Source organism: Primulina tabacum, chromosome 4 (genome assembly GCF_025594145.1).
Source record: "Primulina tabacum isolate GXHZ01 chromosome 4, ASM2559414v2, whole genome shotgun sequence".
Taxonomy (NCBI): Eukaryota; Viridiplantae; Streptophyta; class Magnoliopsida; order Lamiales; family Gesneriaceae; genus Primulina; species Primulina tabacum.
The window spans coordinates 41,664,421-41,676,041 of record NC_134553.1 but is presented as its reverse complement, the minus strand read 5'-3'; the positions used below and the strand labels follow the sequence as shown (position 1 = coordinate 41,676,041).

At 35.6% G+C, this 11,621-nt stretch overlaps 1 protein-coding gene across 1 annotated transcript; it reads right to left on the bottom strand.

The window, feature by feature from the left end:
* Positions 1 to 2,646: 2,646 nt before the first annotated feature.
* Positions 2,647 to 10,525, bottom strand: LOC142543276 (uncharacterized). Its single transcript, XM_075650439.1, is given in 6 exon segments — positions 2,647 to 3,087; positions 6,933 to 7,004; positions 7,213 to 7,323; positions 7,432 to 7,477; positions 7,569 to 8,998; positions 9,001 to 10,525. Coding segments are annotated over 5 exon segments (2,613 nt in total). The 5' UTR covers positions 9,980 to 10,525; the 3' UTR covers positions 2,647 to 3,087; positions 6,933 to 6,957.
* Positions 10,526 to 11,621: the final 1,096 nt, after the last annotated feature.

The following is an 11,621-nucleotide window of genomic DNA, read 5'->3' as shown; positions in this document are numbered from 1 at the left end:
TCAGTTCTCACACACAAATACTCTCATCCACTCAAATACAATCTTGCACAAAGACGTTAAACTGGTGTATGTAGTCTTTCTCACATAGACATTAAAAAAGTGTTGACTGGAAGGTGCTGCCTTCAGTCTAAGTTTAGGAGTTCAGTTTAGGCAGTGGGTAAGTCCTAGCTGAGTGGGTTTGTACAAGGTGTTGTATAAATCAAAGTCTTCTAGTGGATCCTACCCGAGGCGGTAGAAGGGGTGACGTAGGAGCAGTTGAAGTCTCCGAACATCCATAAACATATCTTGTGTATTTAACTGTTTAACTATCGTTTTTAAACTGTTTGGATCAGTTAGAGTATTCATTAGTTCAGTTGTCACCATAACTGTATTGATGAATGCAAAAACTAATCTATCCCTTTTCGGTTATTCAGTTTACATAAGATAAAATGCTTTCTAATATAAGAGTCTTTTTCACGAAGGATTACTTCGAGTTTCTTCCGCTTGGTTTTTAACCAAACTCGATTTAATTCATCGGTGTTAATATTCTTAGAACACGAGCTATTACAGCTCATTGGAGAATATTTTGTTTGAAGCATCCGAAAGATTGCTCAGCAAACGATCCCTCAGATACCAGTAATGAATATTTGTCTATCAAAGCTCAAGGAAAACCCGACTTTGATACCATTTATTGGAATTGAAAATGTGTTTAGATTAGGTAAATAAACACTTTTAAACTTCTTGCAAAAACGAGTTCTTTAACAATTTTTAAGTTATAAAGTTATTTCTTGAGTGGCTAGACTTTGTTGTACTACTAAAATAAGTACAAAAACGATACGGCTAGACTAGCGATAAAGTGTGTGTGTGTGTATTCAATACGAGCAACAATTTAATAACTACTTTTAGAGATGCTTAAGCAAAATAAAATGTATAAGTAAATGATACAATATTTTATGGATGTTTAGATATAAATACTCCAATCACATCTTTTTTCACTTAGGTAAAAAATTTACTAAAAGACTTTGGTTTTACAACTTTTGTAACAGCTCATTTGGAGACTTATTAATGTCTAAATCAAAGCTCTTAGTGATCACACGTTTCTCTGGCTACTTCAGAACCATCGGTCCGCACTATTTTTAGTGTGACTGTTTCCTTAGAGTTGAGAAAAAACAGATATTGTAGAACTAACACTAACAAAACCGCTCGTAAAAAATTGAAAAAAATGTTTATTCACTCTTCCTCTAAATACATTAGTGATCCTTATATTTTATATTTTATATAATATAGACTATAATATAATTATAATAATATAATTTTATTTCGATTATTGCATAAACTTTATCTGGTTTGACATGAAATATATTCAGTGGATTATTATTTTAATTTTAAATAATATTAATAAATTTATAATATTTATGCCATTTACGATATATTTAATTTTTAAATTTCAAATTCTAATTCGATTAACTTTTGAAGACAACTTTGTGATTTTAAATTAAATAGTATATTGTTTTCAATTTTAATTATTGCAAAAACTTATCTTGTAGATATAGAATTGAACTCTTTTTTATAACATCTTTTATATATATATATATATATATATATATATATATCGAATTTGTTACCCTGCACACCAGGTGTGTAGGGTATCATGAGCACCGCCTACGTGGCGGTGCATGATTGGTCAGTCTTTTTTTAAAAAAACAAAACAAAAAATTTTGTGTGGTTGTGGCCGTGCCACGTAGGCAAGCGCCCACAGGTGTGCAGGAAAAGAGTGTGCAGGGTATCATTGCTCATAAATATATATATATATATATATATACGAATTTGTTACCCTGCACACCAGGTGTGCAGGGTATCACGTGGCGGTGCATGATTGGTCAGCCTTTTTTTTAAAAAAAAAAACAAAAAATTTTGTGTGGTTGTGGGCGTGCCACGTAGGCAAGGCGCCCATATATATATATATATACATACACACATTTTTGATATATTGTCTATCAACCGTACCCACCATTGAAGTGAGTGTCACTTCAATGTATGAAAAAGATAAATAGACTTGTATCAAAACTATATATAAATAATAATTCATAGTATAAAATTTTACTCGTATTCACATTCGTGTAACATATATAGATAGAATAATATTTTATTTTATTATTTTTGAATAGGCACTTGTAAGACGGTCTCACGAATATTTATCTGTGAGACGGATCAACCATACCGATATTCACAATAAAAAGTAATAATCTTAGTATAAAAACTAATATTTTTTTATGGATGACTCAAATAAGAGATCCGTCTCACAAAATACAACCCGTGAAACCGTCTCACACAAGTTTTTACCATTATTTTTCTCCTTAAACTTGCTTATAAACAATAAAAAAAGTTGATTATTTTTATTTTAAGCTAAAAGAGATTCATGTGTTGCACAAACAAGTGAGCGGTGAGCCGTTAAAGGTGGTTGCCAAAAAAATGGAGAGTTCGGGAACATATTAATTTTAAAGGTGAAATTGTGAAACTAATGGCAATTGTCAGTCGAGCTTGACATCTCCTAACAGAAGACGCCAATTTTAAAAACATTTTTATCCAAGAAGATGACATCCAAAGATAATGTCTGTTGCATGCATCATGGACCCATTCAACTAATGCCGATTAAAAACACCCTGCAAGCAATTTACTTATTTATAAATAAAATTGTTAGCAACCAGGACAATTTACACCGGCAACCTCCCCATCGCCGTCCCAACCAGACCAAAACTACAAATTCCTCTGTAGTGCCAAAAAAAAAACACAAAACCCCTTGCACATAACTCAAAAGTTCAAATGATGGTAAAAATAAAAATCTCGTCTACGTAATTATGAACCATGACGTCTCGTTCTGCGAGTAGAATGGAACTTTCCAGTCATCAACCTAAATAACTAACCGAGACACCAAGTTCATCACACGCCACATGTTGCACAGCCAAATATCTTCAAAGCTTCAAACAGACAAATTGTCCCAGAGATGTCCCTTGATGCTATAAAACGAGTCCCAAAACTTACTTTCTGCAAACCATATTTAGGTAAACACACTGACGATGATCGGAGTGAAAATCCAGTGAACAAGTCCTGTGGAAAAATAGTAAACTATTCCATTATAGGTTGTTAATCTAGTACTGGTGGGGCATTTGGAGAAACAAGGGGTAAATATATCACGTGCTGACTCATTGACGTAAAATATCGCAAGTGTTTTTACAGTTTCGACAACTCATATGGATGGAATAAAAAATATAGTATTAAAAGATAAAAGTATTTGGTTTTTAGGGAAATATCAATATCTTTCTAAGATCAACTACGGCGGAACTAAAGCAAGGGAGATGAGAGAAGTACTCACTACCACAACTGCTCAGGGCCATAGTGTTCATCATATCTTAAGGCCGTAGTTTATATTTTGTTTGTTTCATTTCACTCCACACAGACTTAACCCCAGAAAATAAGTTTGCAAACCAACAGCTCCACCTTTGAACTAATTGGTTGGCCATATTTAATGGTCAAACAACAAGAAATGAGCTCTGCTAATGTGAGAGGAATGAATTTACTGACAGTCGACAAAAGGTAGCACTTAATGATATAATACAAAAACAGGATAGTTTTATAACTGAAATGTTCAACCTATCTCAACAAGACAGTAAACCCCGTAATTCTGGTAGTAGCAGCATTCAATACAGCTGCAGTTTTTTATTTGAAAATAAAAAAGTACTTGATTTAGGCAGTCCTTGTCCAGAGCAAGGAGTAGCAACAGGTCAAGTCAACCATATAAAGCATGCATCTTCACAGTGAAGATTGAAGTATTTGATATTGACAGCACCACACCCTGTTACGGAATTCTATTTGAGTCCAAATATACAAAAATAAGCCAAACAAGCTTTTGGAACAATCTGGTTTTCTTGATGCAGAGTCATAAACACGGAATCCCCCAAATCAGGAACGATATATATAGCGCAAATTCTAAATCTTTCTTCCTACAGCTATTTCCATAATTGAATAAAATATTTACCAACAGTATGGCGATATGCCACTTGTTCAATACATCTTCTAATCTTTCAAGCAGGTAACTGCTAAGGTTAAATTTGGAAGCACTTTAATAAGCCTCTAGATTTACCTTGTCTGGACAGGTGAATGTGATTCCCTATGGCTAGAGCTTGGGTGCTATTAAAAGAAAAGAATTGTAATAAAATAGTAGCCTAGTTAAATTTAGTCAATGTTACAATTAAAGATTTAGATCTATTAAAAGGAAAAAAAGAGCAAAAATACCTTAATAAATGCCTAAAGAAATCAGTATAAAACCTGCCAGCATCCACTAACATCATTGGAGGATTGGTTTAGTTGGAGGACGGTAAATTATAGTAAGTTGTTGTCGAACTTCTTTTAACTCTAAAAACATTAACACCTTAATTTTTGTGGAGAAAAAATAATAAGCATAGGACAAGCATACTGCACCCCGGCCACACCCTGAGCGTCAGCAGAAACGTGTGCCTTTTGATGTCAATGCACCTGGAGGTGTCTCCAAGTGCATTGATTTTTCATTGTTACGTCTTTGGCAGCTCTTATTGTAGTTCATCTAGTTTATTTCATCAATTTTTATTAAATTAATATTTTAGCTGTCAGAGCAGAACATGCAATTATACTAGCACTAGATTCAGACACTCCGAGATAGTAACTAGGGGTGAGCAAAACCGGATTGGTTTGATTTATGATAAAAGATCAAACCAAAGCAATTCTATCGGAAAGTTGCAAACCAAGCCAAACCCTTAACAGTTAAAAACCAAAATGTTTGGTTTAGTTTGGTTCGGCTTGGTTGGATGATTAATTTTAAATTCTAATTTTGGTTCATATAAATTATTAACTAGCTATTATAAATGAAAAAATAAAATTAAACACTTTACGTTATAATGTATGATGATGACATTACAAATTTCGTCCAAAATATATAAATACTCAAAATGAAGTAGTTCAGCTTCAAAAGAAAAAACTTCACCATCATCCGTCATATTTAAAAAAGAAGAGACATTTATTTTCTTCGCTCATTAAACTTCAATCATCGGTAACAGTAGATTCATTCACATCCAATATTTTTTACTCAAGTTTTTCAACCTCATCCTAACCTTCAAGAATATCAATTCATACCGATGAAGAATGAATGGGTTAATGGATAGATTTTTGTGCCAATGAAATGAACTAGTTTAAATAATTGGAGAGCCTAATATAAATTTAATATCAATTATCAATTTTTCATTATCGTAATGATATGATCATAGTTGTCAAAAGCGCACGAAGCACACAACCTACACTTCAGTGCACTTCAAAGCGCACAGCTTCCATGAAGAGCGCTTCAGAGAAAAACAGCTTTTCTCTTTAAAAAAATATAACAAAGGAGAAATCGCTCGTTAAAAGTGTGATTTTTCTTTTATTAATTAAAAATACAGCATAGGAAACCCTAAAATCACTTTGCCACTGGCCTTTGCCCTCACATTTTAATATTTGATAATTGGGTGATGAATATGACGATGATTTAAATATTTGATATCTCATGTTTTGAAAACAAATTGATTTTATTTTTATATGTTCAGAATAAGTTACTTTTTCAACTTTATTTCCGTAAATGTGTGTTGCTTCGGTTTGCGCCCTAATCCCCAGGATACCAGAGCGCTTGAATGGGCCTTGCGCTTTTCATTACTAGGGATATGGCATAAACCACAGTTGTTAAAGGCGCAAAGAGGTCCTGAAGCTTGAGGCACAAGGCGGGCTCACGTCTTATCAAAGCAAGGTGCACAGTTAATTTTTTTAAATAATATATTTATTTACTACTATTTTATTACAAAACAATATCATTGAAATAATTAAGCTAAGCTAAAATATATTATAACACAAAAATACATTTAATTATTTATCAACTCCTGCTATTATCTTTCATTATATCTGCCCTGCTTTTATTATAGTATGTTATGTGGCACTTTAGCCAACAAATCTGTTATTACTGACAGAATTTTTTCCTTACTTGAAATTTCTTCATACAATAGCAAGTGTACGGATTTTCTCCACTAGTTTGTCCAGTCGATAAATTTAGATTTATTAACTAGCTCTATCTATATATGTAATTTTCGAATATTTTAAGAAATAAAGCCTCAATTAAATTTTTGTAGAAAAGGAAATGTATATGAGTTTTCTTGGCGTGCTTATTTTTTTCTAGGGCTTGGTAGGCTTTTCTTTTCTAATTTTTCTTTTAAAAATTTTACGAGAATAAAACTAAAAAGGAAAGATCACTTGGGCTTCAAAGGTGAGGCCAGGATCAGTGCGCCTGGGTGTATACCCTGGCGTAGAGAGATAATCTAGTGGCGCTCCTCGCCCTCGCCCTCGCCTTTAAAAAATATGATATAAACTAAAAATCAAGTAATCTACATATATAATTAAAAATGTTATGTATTTAAAAAAAATCAGTTTGGTTTGATTTTGTTTGGATTTTTTTAACCAAAACATTCACTAAACCAATTTTTTCAGTTTGGTTAATTTAAAACAAATCCAAACCGTGATCAACTAAAAACCATCCAAACCAACAGTTTCGTTTGGTTTTAGCTCACCCTATTAACAGTCAAGCACATGCAAATCGGGGTATAATCGGAGCACACAAGTTTCCACATATCAAATACCTAATAAATTCCACACGGACAACACCCAACGTTTACACAGGATCCACAAACGTGCTAATATTGTCTGCATCTCAAAGTGGCATAATTGCAAGTTCTGTATACATTTCTCTATCAATATGATAATACAAATGAAACTACTCGAAAGACCAAAACATATCATGGAAGCTGGTGGGACGTGGTAAGCAAGAAAAAAGGTTTCTAGAGAAAGTTTAGGCTCTAATACATGATAATTAAATCACAAAAAGACAAATCCAATCAACAGATTACCTTAATGTGATTCAGGTCCAAGTGATTATCCTGCATCCGGTCCATCCGCAGAGGAATGGCCACTGTCAGAATCTGTAGGTTAAATACAAAGAAATGAACATACATCAATCATTTTAATGAAGAAAGGATATATAAAGATCATGACAAGTGACAACATAAGAATTACATCTAGGCCTGAAACATGCTATCCTACAAAGACTAATTATGAAGGCAACGTATCAATCATAAAAGAATAAACATCAAACATAGATAACTTAGACGGATTACGATATACATTTACCACTGGAAGACGGTCCAGAATCGCTGCTGGAACTGGCTGAACTACCAGACCTACTGACATATTTACCATGCTTTTCACCTTCAACAGCATGTGTGTCCTGCTTATCAATGACTTCAGAAAAAGCAGAAAACAATCCTCAGTTCTTCCAAAACACAATTTATATTTATAATCCATAGAAAGTGTCAACAGAAAACTGAAAATACAAGAGTAAACTAACACCTGTTCCACTTTCAACCTGGACCTCCGGTACAGTTGGGGTGGTGGTCTGAAACATTTGCAAAGAAAATTTTCATCGTCTTGTAATGACACATTATTTAAGCATTGGGCTATATTTCAAATTATTCACCAATGCTTACCATCAGTGAAACAGACTGATTAGATACTGTTCTAACTTGAAGAGCAAGTTCAGCTTTTCTTTTCTTCTTGCTCAAGCCCTTTTTGTAATTACTCACAAATCGATCGAGCTCCCACAGTGTTTCTTGATCGACACTGTCAATGTCAACTTCAATCTCATCATCATGTTGAGAAAGTGCAGTATTATTCTTCTTAATGATTTGAATAATGGCATCAAGCTTATCAGAAGCCAAGTTCTGAAGGTTAGTGCTAAGTCTTTGCTTCTCCTCGTAAGTCATGTCCCTTTTATTCAGATCCTTTGCTTTAGGTTTCTTAGGAACTGGCATCCTGCCAACATGCGAACGTTGAATTTTTGAATCAATAGTCATAGGTGCAGTAGGTGCGAAGGCATGAACAGAGGCTGGAGCAATTGGTTCTAAATAAGGCTGAGGAAACTTTCTCGAAGTGGGAGTAGGCAACCCTGCGTCCTGGTACACATGATATTTCAAATAGGGATTATACTTTGTCTCCATAACAGCCCACTTCTCCTCAAAAATACCTGACAATTCTTCTGCCATAACATGAACATCCTGACCCTTCGGGTTATAAGTCATGGCATTGCGAAACACAAGTCTCACATCCTCTGCAAATTCTCTAGGTGATTTATACCAGTTTTGCAATAATCTAGTTTTAATTGTACCCAAGTCCATTGGGTGATTAATGACAACATGATAATCATGCAGCCCAAGGGCCTTGGCATCCACTGGCTCGTTAAAAACCCAACCATGCTTATGCTTCATCAACCTCTGAAGTATACTGCTACAGCTTTTAAACACTTGATTCCGGTTCTTATCAAACCCAAAACCGAAATCAGGTGCTTGTTCTGATTGACCACCATGCTTCCTCCCATGATTGGTTTTCAATTTCTTGTTACTTTCAGGAGGCAATCTGTCCTTCCCCAGCAGGAACTCCGAATTTCTGTAATACTGATTTGCCTTTGGAGTTCTCTTCTCCTTGTCAATAATTTCACCAGCATCATGAGTGTTCTCCATTACAGCAATACTGAGCTGCCTACTATACGGCTTTGTGTCAAGAGTTCCTGCAGTACCCACATCAGAACTCAGTCTAGCTAATTTCATAGGCGTAGTTTCTTGGATCCCCATCACACTCATCTCTGAATTAATTCTCACCAATGCCCTCCTCTCCGCTGCACAATTAGGCACATTTCCTGGTTGAGAATGATAACATCCACCAATTTCACTGCCGTCAACACCAGAGTCTATATTATTGAAAACACCATTGCTAACATGGGCATTAGATGAAGCAAGTTCATGCTCTTTGACTTCAAGGTGATTAACCAACTTTCGAATCTGATCAAGCTCTTTCTCTAACTTGCTCCTAAACTCCTTGATATCATCTTTCTGTGTTGCTTTTGATAACCTAAACAAAACCTATCATTAATCCTAGTTATCACCAGTGGCTGCACCAGTTTATTCGTGTTTGCAGGCCAATTGCTAGAGGGAGCTGGCGGTAGCACTGACATTGAACTTTCATCATTCTGCAGCTTTATCTGACTGTAGTTAGGCAGATCGTTCTCACCAGATAATGCAGATGATTCCCTCAAATTCTGTCGCCCATTCTCGCTTATCTGCAGTTTCTCATTCTCACTATGAGACGAACGGGTTTCCTTTGGACTCTGGGCTTCAGCATCAATATGAAACAAGGGAGTTTCCTTTGGACTCTGGGCTTCAGCATCAATATGAAACAAGGGAGTTTCATTTGGACTCTGGGTTTCAGCATCATTCAGCAATGGAGACAACCTGCTCCGCTTCTGCTGCCCCAAACTTTGACAGCAACCGCCTTGCCCCACAACATTCTGACTCGAAAAATCATTCTCAGACACTGATGGTCTCAGCTCATCATGCTTTACTTGTCCTGACAACTGCTGAGACTGGAAGGAATCAACATCTCTGTCTGCCAGTGTTTGTGAAGGAGTCTGTTCAAGAATTGGGGACTGCACTTGCAGCCTTCCCCGAGAGGAATCAATATCCTCCACCACTGATGCTTCCACACATTCTTGCAGAATATTGTTACCCAAATACCTGGGGAATGTGGCTGTTGTGGCTGCAATGCCATTACTTGGCTTCGGAGACGAGGCAACTGCAGAGTGGATATGCTCCTCGGTGGAGGCAGCTGCGGCAATAATGGGAGAGAAAACCTCGGTGGATGCAGCAGTGGTTGAGGGATTCTCGGTGCTGGCAGAGGCAGCTGTGGAGGTTCCAGTTCCGACGTTTGCTGTATCGATGTCGACGCTAGTTTTTGGGAGTTTCTTGCGGACTCTTCGTGTATAAACTTTGCTATTTTCATTCCATAAAACCGTACTCGTCGATTTCAAATAATCATAATTGAAATCCCCAGTGGTGCCAGAAGCCATACATGTAACACCAACTATTGATCAAGAAACCAATTTTTTCCAAATCAAACCTCGACCAATCCTAAGATAACCCTAGCGGCCTGTAACCAGAACAAAAAATAAAAACCAACCCCGATTCAAAAGAACAAACAGGAAACTAGAGCTCGGAAACTAGCCAATCGACATATATACGCAGATCCAACGCTCATCAACCAAAAAAACCAGACGTTAGAACTGAGAAAAGCGAAAGATTCGAGGATTATGATGAATTAAGATTACATGTGCAGAAAACAGAAACTCAAACAATTATGTCCCAACCTCTAGGGTTTGAAGGTAGCCGGAGGCGGAGGGCGTGGTTCAGTTCGAAATCTCCTCTCTTTTTCTCTCTAGCGACGCGCTTTTTCTCTCTCTAAACGCTCTGCCACCCGTACTGCGTCTTAACCGCACGCGCGGGGCACCAGTCCAAAGGCGGTTAACGTCCGCCACGTTGCTAGCGCGTTGGATTCGCCAAGAAGGAATACAATGAGTTTGAAAGATTGGGATCTCACGCGCCGTGAAAAATGTTGACAACCTCTGTAGCCCCTCGTCATGCTCCTTCAACTATTTTGTCCAAAGTACCACTAGCCAAACCCCAACATTTTATGTTTAACGAGTTAGTCTGCACGTGTAAACAATCTTTTTTATCGTTATCAATGAACTAAAATGAAATTTGACAAATTATGCATGGACTAAATCGATATTTGAATGATTGAAATAAATAAAAATAAAAGTGTATGTGAAATTTTTAAAAAAAACAAAAGTGTAATATTAGTATCATATAAGGGTAAAATTGAAAAAAAAAAAGTTGGTGTCCTCTGTAGGCAGTTATTATCATGTCCTCATACTTAATAATATAGTATAGATAGTATAGATATTAAGGAGAAATTTGTAATCATCACTTTTTTTAAACTCAATTTTTTCCTTATTTTTTATCCCTCTAAAATTTTGTTTTAACTCCTTAATTTTCTAAAATTTTCAAAAACATCCTTAATTATTATAATTTTGATATGTGACATTTTTATACATATCGAGCCTGTTTTTGAGAGAATATAATCCCAATACATATAGCTATGCAAGGTTTCCAACCTATATACCATGCTAAAATCACGATTTTTTTATTTAATAAATGGTATATCATGATTCCGTATAATAAATTGAACATTTTACCTATTTGACCAACGTTCCGTCGGTTTATATCCACCGAGTTTTACAGACTGCTCCTCACAGCTCAACCACGCAGTCGCAACAGATGGTTCATGACGCAGATTCCTTCAACAGCACTTAGAAAAACCCTGTTTCGTTTTTTACCTCAGGGTATATAGTAAAGTAGTTCAATTTGAAACTAATACATGAGAGGGACATAAGCCTTGGTTTTTTAATTCAAACATACAAACTATTATTACATAGTAACTTTCTGTAGAGGAGGAAAAACTTGTTTAGCTAGTTATAGTAGTCGAACTCACAACACACATAAACTTGAGAAAGAAAATATTATAACTTATTTTGAAAAAAAAAAACGAAGAGGTTGAATAATGCCTTCATCTTCCTTCTGCTTTTTTATTTATAGAAGCCCATAGCGGATTTGAATCTCGGACTTCAATTCTTGGCATAATTTTTCTTAAAT